The sequence below is a fragment of the Bombina bombina genome, chromosome 1, assembly GCF_027579735.1.
Source record: "Bombina bombina isolate aBomBom1 chromosome 1, aBomBom1.pri, whole genome shotgun sequence".
NCBI classification, from domain to species: domain Eukaryota; kingdom Metazoa; phylum Chordata; class Amphibia; order Anura; family Bombinatoridae; genus Bombina; species Bombina bombina.
The window spans coordinates 1,441,387,162-1,441,411,705 of NC_069499.1; the positions used below are offsets into that span (position 1 = coordinate 1,441,387,162).

Consider the following 24,544-nt stretch of genomic DNA (forward strand, 5'->3'; position numbering starts at 1 on the left):
TAAGAAGGAGCTATGTCTCCTCATGAATCACCTGGACAAATTACAGGCTACTCCAAGCTAAAAAAGAGGGGGTATAAGGTGTGCAAATCTATCCCCTGCACACACACTGATCTGCTCCCATAAAGCAGAAAAATAAAGGAGATACTGCTAAAAATAGAAAAGAGTGTGCGTGTGCGCTTACAGCTATGGGGATTGTGAACAAAATATTTGGTAAAAAATGTCTAACAGACTATCCACTATAACGGTGAATACAAAAGCATCTATTATTATGCGGTTATCAATGTGGTAGGTCACAGATATCAGGACAATATGAGCCAAAGCAAAGAATAAATACTTCTAAAGATAGAATTAAAAGTTAACTATCCACTATATAGTTGAATACATATGCAACTAATTAGGTCAAACAATCATAAACCAGGTATGGCTCAAAGCAAAAGAGTTAATACTCATACAAATTAAAAGTATTAAAATTTAATCTAAATATAGAAATAAAAAAACTGTTACATATAAGAAATTGACATATGACCGGTCATGTACATAAACATATATAAAAAACAATGGTCATAATAACTGACACTGTTTAAAGCAAGTAGGTTTAAAATATGTGCATCAGGAAGTTGGTCTATATTAGACTGTGAAATTTAAGATGGTTTAGCAGTAAGTCCAAGGAACTTTGACCACAGTTATTAAAACGGGTAATTTACGATCTACCTTTGTGTTGCTCGGTTATACGAGTATTCCTCAAACAGAAAGTTCCGTTTCCTAATCCAAATATCCAATCAGCAAACAGTCAGAATGCCTTGCTATTATGCGTCTTATGATTTAGATATCGTTTATTTCAATGTAAAAGTGACAAATTCAACCTCGCTGTAGGGTTACAACACCTCTACAGTGCCTACCTGCTCTTTATTGAGCTGAATCCTCCGTTGGTGGTGTCACAGATGCTTAGAGCACCTCAGATGTAGATCCGTTTGAGAAGAGAACTCTGTGCAGAGTATTTTGAGGAAAGACAAAATAGTTCCAACGAATCTCTCGTAATCCTTGGAAATAGTGGTGTATTATCACTTTGTGATTGTCAGTCTGAGTCCATCAATGCGTTTCGCCATGTACCATGGCTTTATCAAGATGGTTTAGACATGTTTTCGGCTTCTTTATAAATGTATAGTTCCTCTGTGATTGGTCTGAGGTGATTGTTAATTTTGAGGACGTCCCTTCTTTAAGGTGGATTGTATATAAGGTGGATTGTTGTTATTCTCAGAGTCATACTTTGCAAAGCTGCTATGTTCCTTTATTGTATTTCTCAAAGTATATGCTTATCAACTTTAAAAACGATTCTTTTATATAAAAAAAATTATTTATTAATATGAAACTATAAGATTACAATAAATAATCAGTCATAAAAAACATTTTTTTATAGAAGATAGTTTACCTAAAAACATTTAATGGGAGCCTTAAAAAATTTAATATAAAAAATTTAATATAAAAATGTATATGAGCCCTAATATTCATATTTGTTAGAACTAAAAGGTCAATATTACTACTATTATAAAAACTTACAGGGGTAAAAATTAGACAACTAAATTGTTGTTAAACCAATATTATCCCTATATGTTAATACTTAACAATCGATCCTATGTAGCCTAAAGTTAAAATTGACTTTTACTTGGATTCGTATGTATTCTAAAAGAGGGCTAAAAAACAACTATGTTATTAAAAAATGATAATATATATATGACAGACTCTTATTGTTATGTAATTATTCAATCGATAAATATGTATATGTTTTCTATTCCATATCTAGAAAATCCTACATCATATTCATTATTCTGTATATGAGATAACCCGCATGTTTGCTCTCTCCGTATATATTGAGGGTACATTTCTAGCTTATTAAAATTCTGGCTATGTCATTATACTATACCTCATGCTGTTCAAAAGATACATTGATTGAAGGATTAGAGAACATGTTAACCTAATCAAGAAAGGGGACCAAGACACTAGGCTGTATGAACATTTTAAGACAGCACACCACAACAATATCAATGACCTCAAATATTGGGGCATTTGCAAGATCACTAAACCATGGAGAGGAGGAAATTTTGATAAACTACTCCTTAGGAAAGAAGCAGAATTTATTTTTGAGCTCCAAACACCATATCCCCAAGGATTAAACTCAGAGCTAGATCTGCACCCATTTATTTTAGAGTGATGATAATGTAAGCCCTTTTCAAAAAAGTCCACTCCATATATACTCATTAATGTCAAATGTTATCTGTGGATTAGTATGTTAGAATCCAATTTACAAGTATTTTTAAGTATTAATTACAATACTATTTTCTGTGAACTATTTTTTATTAAGGTTGTTTTTAATATTAAGGGTGTATTGATCTTCTATAGTATAATGACATAGCCAGAATTTTAATGAGCTAGAAATGTACCCTCAAAATATACGGAGAGAGAAAACATGCGGGTTATCTCATATACAGAATAATGAATATGATGTAGGATTTTCTAGATATGAAATACAAAACATATACATATTTATCGATTGAATAATTACATAACAATAAGAGTCTGTCATATATATATTATCATTTTTTAATAACATAGTTGTTTTTTAGCCCTCTTTTAGAATACATACGAATCCAAGTAAAAGTCAATTTTAACTTTAGGCTACATAGGATCGATTGTTAAGTATTAACATATAGGGATAATATTGGTTTAACAACAATTTAGTTGTCTAATTTTTACCCCTGTAAGTTTTTATAATAGTAGTAATATTGACCTTTTAGTTCTAACAAATATGAATATTAGGGCTCATATACATTTTTATATTACATTTTTTATATTACATTTTTTAAGGCTCCCATTAAATGTTTTTAGGTAAACTATCTTCTATAAAAAAGTTTTTATATGACTGACTATTTATTGTAATCTTATAGTTTCATATTAATAAATACATTTTTTATTTAAAAGAATCATTTTTAAAGTTGATAAGCATATACTTTGAGAAATACAATAAAGGAACATAGCAGCTTTGCAAAGCATGACTATGAGAATAACAACAATCCACCTTATATACAATCCACCTTAAAGAAGGGACGTCCTCAAAATTAACAATCACCTCAGACCAATCACAGAGGAACTATACATTTATAAAGAAGCCGAAAACATGTCTAAACCATCTTGATAAAGCCATGGTACATGGCAAAACGCGTTGATGGACTCAGACTGACAATCACAAAGTGATAATACACCACTATTTCCAAGGATTACGAGAGATTCGTTGGAACTATTTTGTCTCTCCTCAAAATACTCTGCGCAGAGTTCTCTTCTCAAACCGATCTACATCTGAGGTGCTCTAAGCATCTGTGACACCACCAACGGAGGATTCAGCTCAATAAAGAGCAGGTAGGCACTGTAGAGGTGTTGTAGCCCTACAGCGAGGTTGAATTTGTCACTTTTACATTGAAATAAACAATATCTAAATCATAAGACGCATAATAGCAAGGCATTCTGACTGTTTGCTGATTGGATATTTATATTAGGAAACGGAACTTTCTGTTTGAGGAATATCCGTATGAACGAGCAACACAAAGGTGGATCGTAAATTACCAGTTTTTATAACTGTGGCCAAGGTTCCTTGGACTTATTGCTAAACCATCTTAAATTTCACAGTTTGATATAGACCAACTTCCTGATGCACATATTTTAAACCTACTTGCTTTAAACAGTGTAAGTTATTACGACCATTGTTTTTTATATATGTTTATGTACATGACCGGTCATATGTCAATTTCTTATATGTAACAGTTTTATATTTCTATATTTAGATTAAATTTTAATACTTTTAATTTGTATGAGTATTAACTCTTTTGCTTTGAGCCATACCTGGTTTATGATTGTTTGACCTAATTAGTTGCATATGCATTCATCTATATAGTGGATAGTTAACTTTCAATTCTATCTTTAGAAGTATTTATTCTTTGCTTTGGCTCATATCGTCCTGATATCTGTGACCTACCACATTGATAACCGCATAATAATAGATGCTTTTGTATTCACCTTTATAGTGGATAGTCTGTTAGACATTTTTTACCAAATATTTTGTTCACAATCCCCATAGCTGTAAGCGCACACACACACTCTTTTCTATTTTTTACAGGCTACTCCAACCCTGCCCAGGGAACCTGACTCTCATGCATCCTGACTTTACTTCTTGGCCACAGCATCTCTTACCCTGGGTTGACGGGACTCCACCACCAGCCTTACAGTACTTGAAACTAGCCAGAAAATGACCATGGTGCAGTATTTTGTTTAAGTGTAACTACAGTGTAATTTAGTGCATGCTATATATACTAATACTAAATAACCAGTAAATATTCGTTATATAGGCCATTTACATCTGTTATTTTGATAGAGTCTCTTTAAACTAAACCTAATCCCAGTCCAGTTTAAATGTTGTAAAAAAACTAAAACAATCATTGTGGAGAACCTATGCTGTGACGTGAATAGAGATATGAAGTAATTAAAATAAGCTCTTAATATTCCCCTATAATTTGCATGATTTTATTTTTAATTTTCTCTACCCAGACCCCACATTCTAGTTGCAGTAAAAGATGTTTACCTGGGTACAGAAAGTCACCAAGAAAAGGTGCAAAATCCTGCTGCTATGATTGCATTGCATGCCCGGAGGGTGAGATATCAAATCAAACAGGTTAGTGAGATCAGAAATGTAATAGATTAATTAATAATATATTTTTGTGCATACTCATTTATTTCTTTTTTTATATATAGATATGGATTCATGTACCAAATGTCCAGAAAGTCAGTGGCCTAACACAAACAGAGACAAGTGCATTTATAAAGTCATAACTTATCTGTCTTATGAAGAACCACTTGGAATGCTCCTAGCATCAATGTCTGTTCTGTTTGCTCTTTTTACTTGTTTAATAACTATAATTTTTACTAAATACAGAACCACACCAATTGTGAAAGCCAATAACCGAGATCTTAGTTACATACTGCTCTTCTCTCTGAAAATGTGCTTCCTCTGTAATTTAATATTTATTGGTCATCCACTTCACATTACCTGTATTCTAAGACAAACAGTCTTTGGAGTTACCTTTTCTATCTCTGTCTCTGCCATCCTAGCTAAAACTTTGACTGTTGTCATTGCATTTAATGCCACCAAACCTGGGAGCAAATTAAAGAAGTGGGTGGGAGCCACTGTATCTAACTCAGTAGTGATTGTCAGCTCTATGATTCAAGTTGTAATTTGTGCTTGTTGGTTGGGAATTAAACCACCATTTCTATACTATAACATGAACGATGAGATAGGAAAGATAGTAGCTCAATGTGATGAAGGTTCTATCATTGGATTTTACTGCATTCTGGGATATATGGGATTTTTGGCATTTGCAAGTTTCACAATTGCTTTCTTTGCTAGGAAGTTACCTGACATTTTCAATGAAGCTACATTTATCTCATTCAGCATGTTGGTGTTTTGTAGTGTCTGGATATCATTTATTCCAGCATACCTGAGCACCAAAGGGAAATATGTTGTAGCAGTAGAAATATTTTCTATACTGGCTTCTAGTACTGGAATTCTGGGTTGCATATTTGTGCCCAAGTTATATATAATTCTTATCAGACCTGAAAGAAACACTAAATTCATCATAACAAGAAAGTGAGGTTAATATATATACTGAATATTGTAAAGAAAAATAGATTTTCTGTACTTAAACTGCACACGCCCTGGGTGCTTTGCAAGACATTAACAATGGCATCACTAGTGACATAACTCCTGGCATCATCCTACATATCAGATAAATTATATATTAGAATTCATTAATTACATCAATAGTAGCATCACCTACAGCATCATCAATGACATCAGAAGTGACAACCCATGACATCATCCTACAAAGAGAACATATATTTTCTAAATGACCAATGACATTACTTGTGAGATCATCAATGGCATCAGTAGTGATATAACCCAGGACATCACAGCCACCACACCCTCACAGCAATCTCTTTGACCTTTTTAACCCTATGTTCCTTACCCTAGTCCTTGTTTTTCCTAGGACAACATTCCTTCCTTACTTTTCTCAGCCTCACCTTACAGCATGTTCCTCCTTTTCTCTAACACAGAGCATCCTCCAGACCTTCTTACACCTATCATAGATATTCCCTCCTTGCCCTCTCAGTTCACAATTAACACATTTATAAAATCAATAAAATCAATACAAACAACATACTAAAATGTCTCACTGTATACTTTTTTTTTCTCTAAAGGAAACATGCAAATACTTCTACATATCGCTGTATATGGCGGTACCATTGATTGCATCACAGGTGATGTAATAAACAATATTGCACAATGTAATCTGAGGTTACATAGTAATACAATTTTCCACTATTATTTTTCTGATGTGAAGGATTTCATCATGGGTTACATCACTACTGATTACATTGATGATGTCATAGGTGATGTGACTAGTGATGTAATTAACGATTTAGAAAATATAATTTCTTTGATCTTTAGGATAATGTTATGGGTTATGTCCCTAGGGATGTCACTGATGATGTCATAGGTGATGTCACTAATTATGTCGATGATGTCATAAAAAAGGTCATGCACCCAGGGACATGGGCATTTTAAGTTTTGAATACCCTTGCTTTTTTAACATTTGATTGAAAGCTTAAGCTTTATGAATTAACATACATTTTTTGCCAATTAATTAACTTGTTTTTTACATTTTCTTGAAAAAATTCAGACAGATATGCACCATGCATATTTTTATACTTAAACGAAATACACATATAAAAAATACACAGTAATAAGAAAAATCAAAAAAGCAGATTAAGATCAAACAGCAAATAGTCAAATGTCAGGTACTTACCTGTATCCCTCTGCACCTGCTGTATCTATCTAGTATCACCAACAGTACCCACTGGGTATCCTGTGGTTGATGATTAACCTGTGGCTGCTATACCAGTGACATCTTTTTTCAAACAAACTATACCTGCTGTACATACTTGGTATCCCATGACAGTCTCACCAACAGTACACACTGGGTATCCTATGGCTACTGAGTATCCTGTGTCTGCTATACCAGTGGCAGCTTTCTTTAAACCAGCTGTGCCTGTTGTACCTACATGGTATAGTATGACAGTCTAACCAACTGTACCCACCAGGTATCCTGTGCTTGCTGAGTATCCTGTGTCTGCTATACAAGTGACAGTTTTCCTTAAACCAACTGTGCCTGCTGTATCTATCTGGTATCCCATGAAAGTCTCACCAACAGTACCCACTGGGTATCCTGTGCCTATTGAGTATCATGTGCCTGTTATACCAGTGACAGCTTTCCTTATACCAACTGTGCCTGCTGTATCTATCTGGTATCCCATGAAAGTCTCACCAACAGTACCCACTGGTTATCCTGTGCTTATTGAGTATCCTGTGCCTGTTATACCAGTGACAGCTTTCCTTAAACCAACTGTGCCTGCTGTATCTATCTGGTATCCCATGAAAGTTTCACCAACAGTACCCACTGGGTATCCTGTGCCTATTGAGTATCCTGTGCCTGTTATACCAGTGACAGCTTTCCTTAAACCAACTGTGCCTGCTGTATCTATCTGATATCCCATGAAAGTCTCACCAACAGTACCCACTGGGTATCCTGTGCCTATTGATTATCCTGTGCCTTTTATACCAGTGACAGCTTTCCTTAAACCAACTGTGCCTGCTGTATCTATCTGGTATCCTATGAAAGTCTCACCAACAGTACCCGCTGGGTATCCTGTGCCTATTGAGTATCCTGTGCCTGTTATACCAGTGACAGCTTTCCTCAAACCAGCTGTGTCTGCTGTACCTTCCTGTATCCCATGACAGTCTCACCAACAGTACCCACTGGGTATCCTGTGCCTGCTGAGTATCCTGTGTCTACTACACCAGTGGCAGCCTTCCTCTAACCAGTAGCACCTGCACTACCTACCTATTATCCCATAACAGTCTTGCAATCTATACAATTGGGTACATTGCACCATTCAATTATAAGTGCCCAATGGACTTCAACCGACTAAAGTTTTCTAAAATTCAAATAGGACTTTAGAGTTCTGCCTTGGGTCTATGTTCAAATTTTCAGTTTCTGTAATCTTCAGTTTAAACCAATTACCAATTATTATTTTACATTCTTTTTGTTGTTCAGTGTATCTCGCTGGTTTCAAACCTGCCCTCAAACCTCCCTAACAGGCTACATTTTGAGGATACCTGAACTGGAGTACAGGTGAAATAAGCAGCTGATTTGTAAACATGGTTATTTTATCTGCTCTCACCCAATGTAATCACAAAAACCTGGGCTGTCGGGGAAGACTGAGGACAGGTTTGAAAACCAGGAGTATATCTTTTCCTGCACTCTCAGTTCCCCACACACTCCTCTTATAGTAATTATTTAAATCCATAACTATCAAATTAATCTTAATACTACAAACACCACTTAAAATAATTAATTTAGAATTTTTAAAAATATAATATATATTTTATTTTACTGATAATTTTATGATAAAAAATACAAAATTAAATATACTATATAATCATTAAGATATTTGTTTTAATTGGTTTGATAACTATACAAGACAGACAGAGAGAGAGAGAGAGAGAGAGAGAGAGAGAGAGAGACGGATAAAGTGAGAAAGAGAGACTGGTGAGCTTACAACAAGACACTGTAAGCATTTCAACAACTATATCAAATTATCAAACACTTTTAACTTTCCCCAACACATGAACTTATTCTACAGCTTGAAAGGTTAAATATGTAATTAGTTTACCATGCAGAATCTTAGGAAAATGTGTGGGAGGAAAGTTGAGCAGTGCAAGAAGGAGAAGAAGAGTGGAAGGCGAGAGGGAAGATGAGCAGAGGGAGAGAGAGAAGGTGAGCAGAGGGAGAGAGGGAAGGTGAGCAGAGGGAGATAGAGAAGGTGAGCAGAGAGAGAGAGGGAAGATGAGCAGAGAGAGAAAGGAAAGGTGAGCAGAGGGAAAGAGAAGGTGAGCAGAGAGAGAGGGAATGTGAACAGAGAGAGAAAGGAAAGGGGAGCAGAGGGAGAGAGAAGGTGAGCAGAGGGAGAGAGGGAAGGTGAGCAGAGGGAGAGAGGGAAGGTGAGCAGATGGAGAGAGGGAAGGTGAGCAGAGGGAGAGAGAGTAGGTGAGCAGAGGAAGAGAGGGAAGGTGAGCAGAGGGAGAGAGGGAAGGTGAGCAGAGGGAGAGAGGGAAGGTGAGCAGAGGGAGAGAGGGAAGGTGAGCAGAGGGAGAGAGGGAAGGTGAGCAGATGGAGAGAGGGAAGGTGAGCAGAGGGAGAGAGAGAAGGTGAGCAGAGGGAGAGAGGGAAGGTTAGGAGAGAGAGAGAGAGAGAGAGAGAGAGAGAGAGAGAGAGAGAGAGAGAAAGAGAAAAAGTGAGCAGAGGGAGAAAGGAAAGGTTAGCAGAGGGAGAGAGGTAAGATGAGCAGAGGGAGAGAGGGGAGGTGAGCAGAGGGAGAGTGTAAAGGTGAGGAGAGGAAGAGAGGGAAGGTGAGCAGAGGGAGAGAGGGGAGGTGAGCAGAGGGACAGAAGGGAGGTGAGAAGAGAGAAAGAGAGGAAAGGTGAGCAGAGGGAGAGTGTAAAGGTGAGCAGAGGGAGAGTGTAAAGGTGAGCAGAGGGAGAGTGTAAAGGTGAGCAGAGGGAGAGTGTAAAGGTGAGCAGAGGGAGAGTGTAAAGGTGAGCAGAGGGAGAGTGTAAAGGTGAGAGAGGGAAGGTGAGCAGAGGAAGCGAGGGATGGTGACCAGAGGGAGAGAAGGAAGATGAGCAGAGGGAGAGAGGGATGGTGAGCAGAGGAAGAGGGGGAAGGCGAGCAGAGGGAAGGTAAACAGAGGGAAATAGGTTTATTGACCAAAGGGAGAGAAGGAAGGTGAGCAGAGGGATAGAGGGGAGGGGAGCAGAGAGAGAGAGAGAGAAAATGAGCAGAGGGAAATAGGGGAGGTGAGCAGAGGGAGAGAGGGAAGATGAGCAGAGGAAGAGAGGGAAGGTGAGCAGAGGGATAGTGTAAAGGTGAGGAGAGGGAGAGAGGGAAGGTGAGCAGAGGGAGAGAGAGAAGGTGAGCAGAGGGAGAAAGGGGAGGTGAGCAGAGGGAGAGTGTAAAGGTGAGGAGAGGAAGAGAGGGAAGGTGAGCAGAGGGAGAGAGGGGAGGTGAGCAGAGGGACAGAAGGGAGGTGAGAAGAGAGAAAGAGAGGAAAGGTGAGCAGAGGGAGAGTGTAAAGGTGAGCAGAGGGAGAGAGGGAAGGTGAGCAGAGGAAGCAAGGGATGGTGACCAGAGGGAGAGAAGGAAGATGAGCAGAGGGAGAGAGGGATGGTGACCAGAGGAAGAGGGGGAAGGTGAGCAAAAGGAGAGAAGGATGGTGAGCAGAGGAAGAGGGGGAAGGTGAGCAGAGGGAAGGTAAACAGAGGGAAAGAGGTTTAGTGACCAAGGGGAGAGAAGGAAGGTGAGCAGAGGGATAGAGGGGAGGGGAGCAGAGGGAGAGAGAGAGAAAATGAGCAGAGGGAGAGAGAGAAAGTGAGCAGAGGGAAATAGGGGAGGTGAGCAGAGGGAGAGAGGGAAGATGAGCAGAGGAAGAGAGGGAAGGTGAGCAGAGGGATAGTGTAAAGGTGAGGAGAGGGAGAGAGGGAAGGTGAGCAGAGAGAGAGAGGGAAGGTGAGCAGAGAGAGAAAGGAAAGTTGAGCAGAGGGAGAGAGAAAGTGAGCAGAGGGAGAGAGGGAAGGTGAGCAGAGGGAGAGAGGGAAGGTGAGCAGATGGAGAGAGGGAAGGTGAGCAGAGGGAGAGAGAGAAGGTGAGCAGAGGGAGAGAGGGAAGGTTAGGAGAGAGAGAGAGAGAGAGAGAGAGAGAAGGTGAGCAGAGGGAGAAAGGACAGGTCAGCAGAGGGAGAGAGAAGGTGAGCAGAGGGAGAAAGGGAAGGTGAGCAGAGGGAGAGAGAAGGTGAGCAGAGGGAGAGAGGGAAGATGAGCAGAGGGAGAGAGGGGAGGTGAGCAGAAGGACAGAGGGAAGGTGAGCAAAGGGAGAGTGTTTAAAGTGAGGAGAGGAAGAGATGGAAGGTGAGCAGAGGGAGAGAGGGGAGGTGAGCAGAGGGAGAGAAGGGAGATGAGCAGAGGGACAGAGGGGAGGTGAGCAGAAGGAGAGAGGGGAGGGGAGCCAAGAGAGAGAGAGAGTAAAGGTGAGCAGAGGGAGAGTGTAAAGGTGAGCAGAGGGAGAGAGGGAAGTTGAGCAGAGGAAGTGAGGGATGGTGACCAGAGGGAGAGAAGGAAGATGAGCAGAGGGAGAGAGGGATGGTGACCAGAAGAAGAGGGGGAAGGTGAGCAAAGGGAGAGAGGGAAGGTGAGCAGAGGAAGAGGGAGAAGGTGAGCAGAGGGAAGGTAAACAGAGGGAAAGAGGTTTAGTGACCAAGGGGAGAGAAGAAAGGTGAGCAGAGGGATAGAGGGGAGCAGAGGGAGAGAGAGAGAAAATGTGCAGAAGGAGAGAGAGAGAAAAATGAGCAGAGGGAGAGAGAGAAAGTGAGCAGAGGGAAATAGGGGAGGTGAGCAGAGGGAGAGAGGGAAGGTGAGCAGAGGAAGAGAGGAAAGGTGAGCAGAGGGAGAGAAATTAAATATACTATATAATCATTAAGATATTTGTTTTAATTGGTTTGATAACTATACAAGACAGACAGAGAGAGAGAGAGAGAGAGAGAGAGAGAGAGAGAGAGAGAGAGAGAGAGACGGATAAAGTGAGAAAGAGAGACTGGTGAGCTTACAACAAGACACTGTAAGCATTTCAACAACTATATCAAATTATCAAACACTTTTAACTTTCCCCAACACATGAACTTATTCTACAGCTTGAAAGGTTAAATATGTAATTAGTTTACCATGCAGAATCTTAGGAAAATGTGTGGGAGGAAAGTTGAGCAGTGCAAGAAGGAGAAGAAGAGTGGAAGGCGAGAGGGAAGATGAGCAGAGGGAGAGAGAGAAGGTGAGCAGAGGGAGAGAGGGAAGGTGAGCAGAGGGAGATAGAGAAGGTGAGCAGAGAGAGAGAGGGAAGATGAGCAGAGAGAGAAAGGAAAGGTGAGCAGAGGGAAAGAGAAGGTGAGCAGAGAGAGAGAGGGAATGTGAACAGAGAGAGAAAGGAAAGGGGAGCAGAGGGAGAGAGAAGGTGAGCAGAGGGAGAGAGGGAAGGTGAGCAGAGGGAGAGAGGGAAGGTGAGCAGATGGAGAGAGGGAAGGTGAGCAGAGGGAGAGAGAGTAGGTGAGCAGAGGAAGAGAGGGAAGGTGAGCAGAGGGAGAGAGGGAAGGTGAGCAGAGGGAGAGAGGGAAGGTGAGCAGAGGGAGAGAGGGAAGGTGAGCAGAGGGAGAGAGGGAAGGTGAGCAGAGGGAGAGAGGGAAGGTGAGCAGATGGAGAGAGGGAAGGTGAGCAGAGTGAGAGAGAGAAGGTGAGCAGAGGGAGAGAGGGAAGGTTAGGAGAGAGAGAGAGAGAGAGAGAGAGAGAGAGAGAAAGAGAAAAAGTGAGCAGAGGGAGAAAGGAAAGGTTAGCAGAGGGAGAGAGGTAAGATGAGCAGAGGGAGAGAGGGGAGGTGAGCAGAGGGAGAGTGTAAAGGTGAGGAGAGGAAGAGAGGGAAGGTGAGCAGAGGGAGAGAGGGGAGGTGAGCAGAGGGACAGAAGGGAGGTGAGAAGAGAGAAAGAGAGGAAAGGTGAGCAGAGGGAGAGTGTAAAGGTGAGCAGAGGGAGAGTGTAAAGGTGAGCAGAGGGAGAGTGTAAAGGTGAGCAGAGGGAGAGTGTAAAGGTGAGCAGAGGGAGAGTGTAAAGGTGAGAGAGGGAGAGAGGGAAGGTGAGCAGAGGAAGCGAGGGATGGTGACCAGAGGGAGAGAAGGAAGATGAGCAGAGGGAGAGAGGGATGGTGAGCAGAGGAAGAGGGGGAAGGCGAGCAGAGGGAAGGTAAACAGAGGGAAAGAGGTTTAGTGACCAAAGGGAGAGAAGGAAGGTGAGCAGAGGGATAGAGGGGAGGGGAGCAGAGAGAGAGAGAGAGAAAATGAGCAGAGGGAAATAGGGGAGGTGAGCAGAGGGAGAGAGGGAAGATGAGCAGAGGAAGAGAGGGAAGGTGAGCAGAGGGATAGTGTAAAGGTGAGGAGAGGGAGAGAGGGAAGGTGAGCAGAGGGAGAGAGAGAAGGTGAGCAGAGGGAGAAAGGGGAGGTGAGCAGAGGGAGAGTGTAAAGGTGAGGAGAGGAAGAGAGGGAAGGTGAGCAGAGGGAGAGAGGGGAGGTGAGCAGAGGGACAGAAGGGAGGTGAGAAGAGAGAAAGAGAGGAAAGGTGAGCAGAGGGAGAGTGTAAAGGTGAGCAGAGGGAGAGAGGGAAGGTGAGCAGAGGAAGCAAGGGATGGTGACCAGAGGGAGAGAAGGAAGATGAGCAGAGGGAGAGAGGGATGGTGACCAGAGGAAGAGGGGGAAGGTGAGCAAAAGGAGAGAAGGATGGTGAGCAGAGGAAGAGGGGGAAGGTGAGCAGAGGGAAGGTAAACAGAGGGAAAGAGGTTTAGTGACCAAGGGGAGAGAAGGAAGGTGAGCAGAGGGATAGAGGGGAGGGGAGCAGAGGGAGAGAGAGAGAAAATGAGCAGAGGGAGAGAGAGAAAGTGAGCAGAGGGAAATAGGGGAGGTGAGCAGAGGGAGAGAGGGAAGATGAGCAGAGGAAGAGAGGGAAGGTGAGCAGAGGGATAGTGTAAAGGTGAGGAGAGGGAGAGAGGGAAGGTGAGCAGAGAGAGAGAGGGAAGGTGAGCAGAGAGAGAAAGGAAAGGTGAGCAGAGGGAGAGAGAAAGTGAGCAGAGGGAGAGAGGGAAGGTGAGCAGAGGGAGAGAGGGAAGGTGAGCAGATGGAGAGAGGGAAGGTGAGCAGAGGGAGAGAGAGAAGGTGAGCAGAGGGAGAGAGGGAAGGTTAGGAGAGAGAGAGAGAGAGAGAGAGAGAAGGTGAGCAGAGGGAGAAAGGACAGGTCAGCAGAGGGAGAGAGAAGGTGAGCAGAGGGAGAAAGGGAAGGTGAGCAGAGGGAGAGAGAAGGTGAGCAGAGGGAGAGAGGGAAGATGAGCAGAGGGAGAGAGGGGAGGTGAGCAGAAGGACAGAGGGAAGGTGAGCAAAGGGAGAGTGTTTAAAGTGAGGAGAGGAAGAGATGGAAGGTGAGCAGAGGGAGAGAGGGGAGGTGAGCAGAGGGAGAGAAGGGAGATGAGCAGAGGGACAGAGGGGAGGTGAGCAGAAGGAGAGAGGGGAGGGGAGCCAAGAGAGAGAGAGAGTAAAGGTGAGCAGAGGGAGAGTGTAAAGGTGAGCAGAGGGAGAGAGGGAAGTTGAGCAGAGGAAGTGAGGGATGGTGACCAGAGGGAGAGAAGGAAGATGAGCAGAGGGAGAGAGGGATGGTGACCAGAAGAAGAGGGGGAAGGTGAGCAAAGGGAGAGAGGGAAGGTGAGCAGAGGAAGAGGGAGAAGGTGAGCAGAGGGAAGGTAAACAGAGGGAAAGAGGTTTAGTGACCAAGGGGAGAGAAGAAAGGTGAGCAGAGGGATAGAGGGGAGCAGAGGGAGAGAGAGAGAAAATGTGCAGAAGGAGAGAGAGAGAAAAATGAGCAGAGGGAGAGAGAGAAAGTGAGCAGAGGGAAATAGGGGAGGTGAGCAGAGGGAGAGAGGGAAGGTGAGCAGAGGAAGAGAGGAAAGGTGAGCAGAGGGAGAGTGTAAACGTGAGGAGAGGGGGAGAGGGAAGGTGAGCAGAGGGAGAGAGGGAAGGTGAGCAGAGGAAGAGTGGGAAGGTGAACAGTGGGAGAAAGGGAAGGTGAGCAGAGGGAGAGTGGGAAGGTGACCAGAGGGAGAGAGTGAAGGTGACAAGAGGGAGAGAGGGAAGGGGAGCAGAGGGAGAGTGGGAAGGTGACCAGAGGGAGAGAGTGAAGGTGACCAGAGGGAGAGAGGAAAGGTGAGCAGAGGGAGAGTGGGAAGGTGAGGAGAGGGAGAGAGGGAAGGTGAGCATAGGGAGAGAGTAAATTTAAACAAAGGTAGTTAGGGAAGGAGAGCTGAGAGAGGGAGGGAAGGTGAAGAGAATAAAATAAAATAAATGGGAGAGAGGGTTGGTGAGCAGAGGAAGAGAGGGATGGTGAGCAGAGGGAGAGTGGGAAGGTGAACATTGGGAGAAAGGGAAGGTGAGCAGAGGGAGAGTGGGGAGGTGACCAGAGGGAGAGAGTGAAGGTGACCAGAGGGAGAGAGGGAAGATGAGCAGAGGGAAAGAGGGAAGGTGACCAGAGGGAGAGAGTGAAGGTGAGCAGAGGGAGAGAGGGAAGGTGAGCAGAGGGAGAGAGGGAAGGTGAGCAGAGGGAGAGAGGGAAGGTGAGCAGAGGGAGAGTGGGAAGGTGAGCAGAGGGAGAGAGGGAAGGTGAGCAGAGGGAGAGTGGGAAGGTGAGCAGACGCAGAGAGTAAATTTAAGCAAAGGTAGTTAGGGAAGGAGAGCTGAGAGAGGGAGGGAAGGTGAAGAGAATAAAATAAAATAAATGGGAGAGAGGGTTGGTGAGCAGAGGGAGAGAGGGGAGGTGAGCAGAGGGAGAGAGGGATGGTGACCAGAGGAAGAGGGAGAAGGTGAGCAGAGGGATAGAGGGAAGACAAGCAGAGGAAGATGGGGAAGGTGAGCAGAGGGAAAGAGGTTTGGTGACCAAAGGGCGAGAAGGAAGGTGAGCAGAGGGAGAGAGAAAATGAGCAGGGGGAGAGAGAGAAAGTGAGCAGAGGGAAATAGGGGAGGTGAGCAGAGGGAGAGAGGGAAGGTGAGTAGAGGAAGAGAGGGAAGATGAGCAGAGGTAGAGTGTAAAGGTGAGGAGAGGGAGAGAGGGAAGGCGAGCAGAGGAAGAGAGGAACGGTGACCAGAGGGAGAGAGGGAACCTGAGCATAGGGAGAGAGGGAATGTGAGCAGAGGGAATGAGGGGAGGTGAGCAGAGGAAGAGAGGAATGGTAACCAGAGGAAGAGAGTTAAGGTGAGCAGAGGGAGAGAGGGAAGGTGAGCAGAGGGAAAGTGGGAAGATGAGCAGAGGGAGAGTGGGAAGGTGACCAGAGGGAGAGTGGGAAGATGAGCAGAGGGAGAGAGGGAAGGTGAACAGAGGGAGAGTGGGAAGGTGACCAGAGGGAGAGTGGGAAGATGAGCAGAGGGAGAGAGGGAAGGTGAACAGAGGGAGAGTGGGAAGGTGAGCAGAGGGAGAGTGGGAAGGTGAGCAGAGAGAGAGAGGGAAGGTGAGCAGAGGGAGAGTGGGAAGGTGAGCAGAGGGAAAGTGGGAAGATGAGCAGAGGGAGAGTGGGAAGGTGAGCAGAGGGAGAGTGGGAAGGTGAGCAGAGGGAGAGAGGGAAGGTGAGCAGAGGGAAAGTGGGAAGGTGAGCAGAGGGAGAGAGGGAAGGTGAGCAGAGGGAGAGTGGGAAGGTGAGCAGAGGGAGAGAGGGAAGGTGAGCAGAGGGAGAGTGGGAAGGTGAGCAGAGGGAGAGAGGGAAGGTGAGCAGAGGGAAAGTGGGAAGATGAGCAGAGGGAGAGTGGGAAGGTGAGCAGAGGGAGAGTGGGAAGGTGAGCAGAGGGAGAGAGGGAAGGTGAGCAGAGGGAAAGTGGGAAGGTGAGCAGAGGGAGAGAGGGAAGGTGAGCAGAGGGAGAGTGGGAAGGTGAGCAGAGGGAGAGAGGGAAGGTGAGCAGAGGGAGCGTGGGAAGATGAGCAGAGGGAGAGTGGGAAGGTGAGCAGAGGGAGAGTGGGAAGGTGAGCAGAGGGAGAGAGGGAAGATGAGCAGAGGGAGAGATTAATTGAGAGTGAAATGAAATAAATGGGACTAGAATAAAAAAACATTTTTCACTTTTATTACACAGAGTGGTCTATCTTTTCACATGTTCTTATATAGCCTATTTAAAGGGACAGCAAAGTAAAAAATAAATAGATTGGACAGAGCATTAGCTATTCTTTAGAAAGGGTGCTGTTCAAATGAGGGAGGCCCTGCAACATATTTTGCCATGGGGCCCAGTGGGTTCTAGAGCTGCATCAATATTTTTTATGCTACAAAAGAATGCAATGTTTGGGGTTAGTTTGGAATTAATTATTTAATATTTTAACTTTTAACTGTATAATAGAAAATGTTGTTTCCCCGTGTCCCTTTTAAAAAATATATTTATCTTTAAAGAAGCAGTGTACTGTAAATTGTTTTTACCTTAATGTTTTTCTAATGACTTGTTGTACCAGTTCCAGAGTATAAAATAAATGATAAATTGCCCCTTTATGTTTGTTTTGTATTTGAATTAGCTATTTGTGTTCTTTAAAACCACTAGCCATCAAAATGGGTTGAGCCTGAATGGAAATCAGTTATACTTAGTTTATCCCTTTTTGTACACACACATGCTATGTTTACACAGGTTTATTTAACCTATACTATCTTAAAGGGACATGAAAAAACACATTTTTTTTGTTATGATTCAGACAGAGCATACAATGAAGAAGCAGCAATGCACTACTGTGAGCTAGCTGGATACATTGAGTGAGCCAATGACATGAGGCAGATAAATGCAGCCAACAATCATCAGCTCCTGAGCCTACCTAGATATCCTTACAACTAAGAACACATAGAAAATAAAACAAATTATATAATATAATCAAATTGAAATGTTTAAAATGACATGCTCTGTGTGAATTAATTAAGAAAAAAAATGAGCTTCATGTTTCTTTAATTATAGAAATGTTCAGAATAGCTAGGGATATCACAGGAATAATCAGCTATTTCAAATGTTGATATAAAGAAAAAGGAGATGTTTGTAAACAATGTAATGCATTCCAGGAGGTAAACTGTCCCTTTAAGGTAAAAAAAAAACACTTAAAATTGCATTGAGACTATTGAAGTGTCCAGTTTCTTAATGCATTATTTTATAGGCTCCATATTATAGCATTTAATTCTTATATTAATGTTTCCCGATTCCAGTTCTTGGGCACATTAACAAGATAGATTTTTAGGATTACTTTGGAGCAGATTAATAACCATGGTTAAGGATCAGCTGACTAATTTATCTGTGGTCTAGTTCTAATATCTGGAATTGTCAAACACTACCATTGATGGGATTGATTTGGATTAAAATGGGATTGATTTGGATTACACTGATAGATAAAAATAAAACTTCTCTCTGGGGCCGATTTATCATATGTCTGTCTGACATGATCCACTCAGCGGATCATGTCCGACAGAAATCACTGAATGCCGACATCATACGCTGTCGGCATTTAACATTGCACAAGCAGTTCTCGTGAACTGCTTGTGCAATGCTGCCCCCTGCAGATTTGCAGCCAATTGGTCACTAGCAGGGGGTGTCAATCAACCCTATCATATCTGATCGGGTTGATTGCTGTCCGCCGCTCAGAAGCCGCGGACCCGTTAAGGAGCAGCAGTCTTAAGACTGCTGCTTCTTAACTGCTGTTTCTGGTGAGCCTGAAGGCTCGCACGGAAACAGATGTATTAAGCACCACACAGTGCTTAATAATTTGGCCCCTATGTGAGGTTGACAGGACATTTTAACACTTTTCTATTTAAGAAAACTGAGATAAGGGTCAGTATGCAGATGATTAGATACAAGGTAATTACAGAGGTAAAAAATATATTTATATAACAGTGTTGGTTATGGAAAACTGTGGAATGCGTTCTTTTAAACAATAAAGATTCCGGAGTAGACTGTCTCTTTAATAATCTTCTATATTTGGTTGACCAAAAAGGTTTCTATATTTCTCTTCATATTGATAGCAAATGATGAAAACACTGTTCTATATATTGTTTAGAGAAGGGGGTTTAAGGCTCATTATTAAGATTATTAAGTATTTACAAATTACTAACTTGGTAGCCTTAATGCAATCTCCTTTTTGAAACTGCAGATTGCACAATTAACACATTGCTCTCCACTACCCTCCAAAAGTGGAGCAAATTTAGCGCTCCCGTTAGTATGTTAACTTTGCTAGAAGTAAGCTTTTTGCATGCATTGGGTAGCAGGTCTATTACTAAATAAAAGTAAAACATTTTTGCACAAGCGCTAACCCGATGCACACAAAAAGCCGAACTTAGAATATCGCAACTGCGTTAACGTATTTACCTATAGACTTCAAAGGAGTACAAAAAGTTGAAAAACATTAACCCCTTACTCATGCCCAAACTCGATCGCATTTGTCCAAAGTGCACTCATTAAACATCCATATTTCACTTACTTCACATAGCAGAATATGTTCTATTTATTCTTATATATATATATATAGTAGGTTTTCAAAATAAAAACAATATTATACTCAAAATATATAAGAGAATAGCTAGAGGGGTTTAACATTACACTGATCTTCTACTGTTCAATATCTAAACGAGATGCCGACATACCTCATTACTTTTGGGTGATGGGCGTGTCTAATGGGGTCATCAGCCAATGTCACAAAATCAATGGCGATCTTAAGTCATAAAAATAGCTTGACATTTCACCACCTCTTTAAACCCATATTATCTTAAGGTGTGTAAATCTATATGTATATAGGACACAGTGTCTACTCCTCACTGTGTCCACTATATACTAGATCGGGTAATTAGGAAGGGGGCGTGTCAAGCTACGTCACCATCTAGGTATCCAAAAGAGCACAATATCAAAAATACCTGTTTCTTGAGTAAGGTTTTGTACTGTCGCATGTATCCAAATCCACACAATATTTATAGCTTACTCAGATAGGAGTATAATCATGTAATAAATCACACCACATATGGGTCTTCATTAAACTTTATCTAACATTAATGTCATCAAATTGAAATAAAAGACCTATATTTACTGTTGGCCGAACTCTCATACCTGTGCAATTTCTCTTGTGAATGGTATGAGCTGCACAATTCCTCACAAACAATGCATCCAAAAAAAATGCCTCAAAGAACTACATTAAAAAAAATTAGAAAATTACATAAAAAAGTGTATATCATTTAACAGTCTCTCACAAACTACAGTGCACAATAGTAGTCCTAGATTCTACTACTCGGATAACAGGCTAATTTATGTAGCTAAGGTAACTATAAATGATGTCTGACCCCTTGTGGCTATGAAAAGGAAGTGCACATACACAGTTACATACTAGTATGTGTTGGTCTAAAATAGTATCCTTTCTTAAAGTTGAGCTGTTCACATACATATCAATACCCTCCATATATCTCTATATACAAACTTAATACATATAGCTGTTATAAATAAGTTGTGGGTTCTCCCTTACTCATCCTCCAAATTATTGTTATTATTTCATTTGCATAGACCACTTATCTACTAGAATGGAAGGAATTTTTAACACTCAATTTTTGGCATAATGTGCTACCCACAGTACTCCTCACCAACACTAGGTACAACTTCATTACTTCATATCTCTTGGAGTTTGGCAAGAAACTTCTAATTGTTTTACACTTTCAAAGAAAACAGTGCCAATCAACATTGACCTTAAAGGAACAGTATACACCAATTTTTATATAACTGCATGTAATAGACACTTCTATAAAGTATTAGATTCACAGATACTGATATAAAATACAGTATAACACTGTTTAAAAACTTACTTAGAAGCTCTCAGTTTAGCTCTGTTGAAAAGGTAGCTGGAAAGCCCACTACAAGTGGGAAATAAGACACCCCCCTCCCCCTTTGTTTGCATATTAAAAGACGCTTTACACAATCAGGAGCAAGATGAAGTAGGTATCTGACGGTATTCTCCTAAAACTTTGGGGCTTGGTTAGGAGTCTGAAAACCAGAGCAATGTTATTTAAAAATAAGCAAAACTATACATTTAAAAAACGTTATGGGCTATATAAATAGATCATCTACGACTACAAAATGTTTATGCAAAGAAATAATGAGTGTATAATGTCCCTTTAAGTCCTCTAGGATGGAGCGTTCCTAATGTATATATCCACTTTACTTCAAGTTGTAGCAATTTTTTATTTCTATCACCTCCACGTCTGAGTGGGAGTACATGATCAATTAACTTTAATAGGAGATCTTTCACAGTATGATTTACCTCAAAGAAGAGTTACTGGTTGGTCTGTCTTCCATGTGTTCAGTGCCAGTCTAATCGCACTCCTATGGTTTGTCATTCTCTTTTTTATCTCATCGTCTGTCTTCCCGACATATTAATTCCCACAAAAGCAGTTTAACAGATAAACCACAAATTATGTTGAACACATGATTTGATGTTTGATTTTAAATTACTGATTATAATTTAGATGGTGAAAGGTGTTGGCTTGTATCATTAAATTGCACGATGTGCAACTTGAGCATTTATAACACACTGGTTGCAATGAATGTAATCAGCTGTCTTTCAAGTATCTGTGTTTCCAATCTATCAACATTAGTAGATCTTGTAGATTACATCCCCTCCTGAAATCCATTCTGGGGGGTTATATATCTTTAAAACTAAGAGATTTATCTGTTGTTAGTAGGTTCCAATGATCTTTTAAGGATTTGGCTAATATGTCCACTGCAGGTTTATAAGTTCTGACAAAAGATAATCTGTCTTGTTGTATCTGTACTCCTTTTGGTTCCAAATTGTCAGTCTGTGTATTTCCTATTGCTGTTTTGTGGGCACTCTTAACTATCTCAAAAGGATACTCTCTCTGAAGAAATTTAGTAGACATCTCTTGAAGTTGAACATGTGCTTTATCTACTCTTGAATTGTTTCTTATTACTCTGAGCATCTGAGCTCTTGTTATGGCTTTGTTTAGTGACCCTAATATGTAAACATCCCCACATATCTTTGTATAAAAGATAAATTGATGATATCTTCTTAATATGGGAGGGTGATGAAGATGAATTAAGAAATTGGCTTGAGCATCTAAATACATTACCTACATCTGTGAAATTCAAGATGACTGACAACAGGAAAGAGGTTGACATTTTGGATCTTCGTATTTTTAAAGGCGAGGAACATCTGGAATCCACACTGTTCCATAAACCTACAGATAAAAACTTTATTCTATTGGCAAGTAGTTGCCACACATGATCACTGATTAAACCCATACTAAGAGCTCAGATGCTTTTAAAATAGTTAAGAGTACCCACAAAACAGAAATATGAACTACACAGACTGGCTTTTGGAACCAAAAAGGAGTATAGATACAACAAGATATATTAACTTTTGTCACAATTTATAACCCTGCAGTGGAAATATTGGCTAAATCCTTAAAAAATCATTGGAATCTACTGACAACAGATACATCTTTTCCTTTTAAAGATGTACAGCCCCCCAGAATGGGTTACAGGAGGGGATGTAATCTACAAGAACTACTGATGTTGACATCTGAAACACAGCTACATGAAAGACAACTGGTTCCATTAATTGAAAACAGGGTGTAATAAATGTCAAATTTGCACAGCATGCAATTCAATGATACAAGCCATATAAAAAATAGAATGGCAAACGATAGGAGTGTGATTAGATCGGTAATGACCCAATGGGAGACATACCAATCAGTAGCACAACACTTCCTTGAGGCAAATCATACTGTGAAAGATCTCAGATTAATGTTAATGGATCATGTACCCCTGATCAGGTGTGGAGGAGATAGAAAAAAGAAACTGCTATAACCTGAAGTGAAGTGGATATATACATTAGTAAGGGTCCATCCTGGAGGACTTAATGCCAATGTTGATTGCCACTGTTTTCTTTGAAAGTATAAAACAATGAGAAACTTCTTGCCAAACTCCAAGAGATATGAAGTAATAAAGTGCTACCAAGAGTTGGTTGTGAGTACTGTGGGTAGTAGCATGGCATGAAAAAAATGTGAGTGTTAAAAATTCCTTCTGTTTTAGTAGATAAATGGTCTCTGCAGATGAAATAACAACAATAATTTGGGGGTTGAGAAAGAGACAACCCACACCTTATTTCTATACAGTTATATGTATTGAATTTGTATACACAGCTATATGGAGCGCATTGATATGTAAGTGAACAGCTAAAACTTGATAAAGGATAATATGTTGGACCAACACATATTAGTATGTAACTGTAAATGTGCACTTCCTTTTAATAGCCACAAGGAGTCAAACTTAACATTTATAGTAACCTTAGCTAGATAAATTAGCCTGGTATCTGAGTAGTAAAATCTAGGACTACTATGGTGCACTGTAGTTTGTGAGTAACAATTAAATGGTAGATATACACATTTTTATGTAAATTTCTAATTTTTTATGTCAATTTTTGGAGGCATTTTTTGGATGCATTGTTTGTGATGAATTTTGCAGCACATACCATACACAAGAAAAATTGCACTTACAGGTATCAACCAACAGTAAATATAGGTCTTTTATTTCTATTGATGACATTAATGTTAGATACATTTTTATTAAGATGCATATGTGGTGTGATTTATTACAGGGTTATACTCCTACCTGAGTAAGCTATAAATAATGTGTGGATTTGGATACATGCAACAGTGTAAAACTTTACTCAGGAAACAGGCATGTTTGATACGGTGCTGTTTTGGATACCCAGAGGTTACGTAGCCTGACATGCCCCCTTCCTAATTTCCCAATCTAGTATATAGTGGACACGATAAGGAGTAGACACTGTGTCCTATATAAATATTAATAGACTAATACAACTTAAGATAATATGGGTTTAAATAGGTCTTGAGATGTCAAGTTATTTTTACAACTTAAGATTAGTGATGTCGCGAACATAAAAATTTGGGTTTGTGAACGGCGAACGCGAACTTCCGCAAATGTTCGCAAACGGGCGAACTGGGCGAACCGCCATAGACTTCAATAGGCAGGCGAATTTTAAAACCCACAGGGACTCTTTCTGGCTACAATAGTGATGGAAAAGTTGTTTCAAGGGGACTAACACCTGGACTGTGGCATGCCGGAGGGGGATCCATGGCAAAACTCCCATGGAAAAATACATAGTTTACAGGGAGTGCAGAATTATTAGGCAAGTTGTATTTTTGAGGATTAATTTTATTATTGAACAACAACCATGTTCTCAATGAACCCAAAAAACTCATTAATATCAAAGCTGAATAGTTTTGGAAGTAGTTTTTAGTTTGTTTTTAGTTATAGCTATTTTAGGGGGATATCTGTGTGTGCAGGTGACTATTACTGTGCATAATTATTAGGCAGCTTAACAAAAAAACAAATATATACCCATTTCAATTATTTATTTTTACCAGTGAAACCAATATAACATCTCAACATTCACAAATATACATTTCTGACATTCAAAAACAAAACAAAAATAAATCAGTGACCAATATAGCCACCTTTCTTTGCAAGGACACTCAAAAGCCTGCCATCCATGGATTCTGTCAGTGTTTTGATCTGTTCTCCATCAACATTGCGTGCAGCAGCAACCACAGCCTCCCAGACACTGTTCAGAGAGGTGTACTGTTTTCCCTCATTGTAACTCTCACATTTGATAATGGACCACAGGTTCTCAATGGGGTTCAGATCAGGTGAACAAGGAGGCCATGTCATTAGATTTT

At 41.2% G+C, this 24,544-nt stretch overlaps 1 protein-coding gene across 1 annotated transcript in view; it reads left to right on the forward strand.

Annotated features, from left to right (window-relative positions):
• The window catches only part of LOC128665933 (vomeronasal type-2 receptor 26-like), a 73,757-nt gene extending 68,064 nt beyond the window's left edge, over window positions 1-5,693 (forward strand). Inside the window, exons 3-4 of the mRNA XM_053720213.1 lie at window positions 4,594-4,717; window positions 4,798-5,693. Coding sequence (XP_053576188.1) covers window positions 4,594-4,717; window positions 4,798-5,693 — 1,020 coding nt within the window. The remainder of the gene's footprint in view (window positions 1-4,593; window positions 4,718-4,797) is intronic.
• Window positions 5,694-24,544: the final 18,851 nt, after the last annotated feature.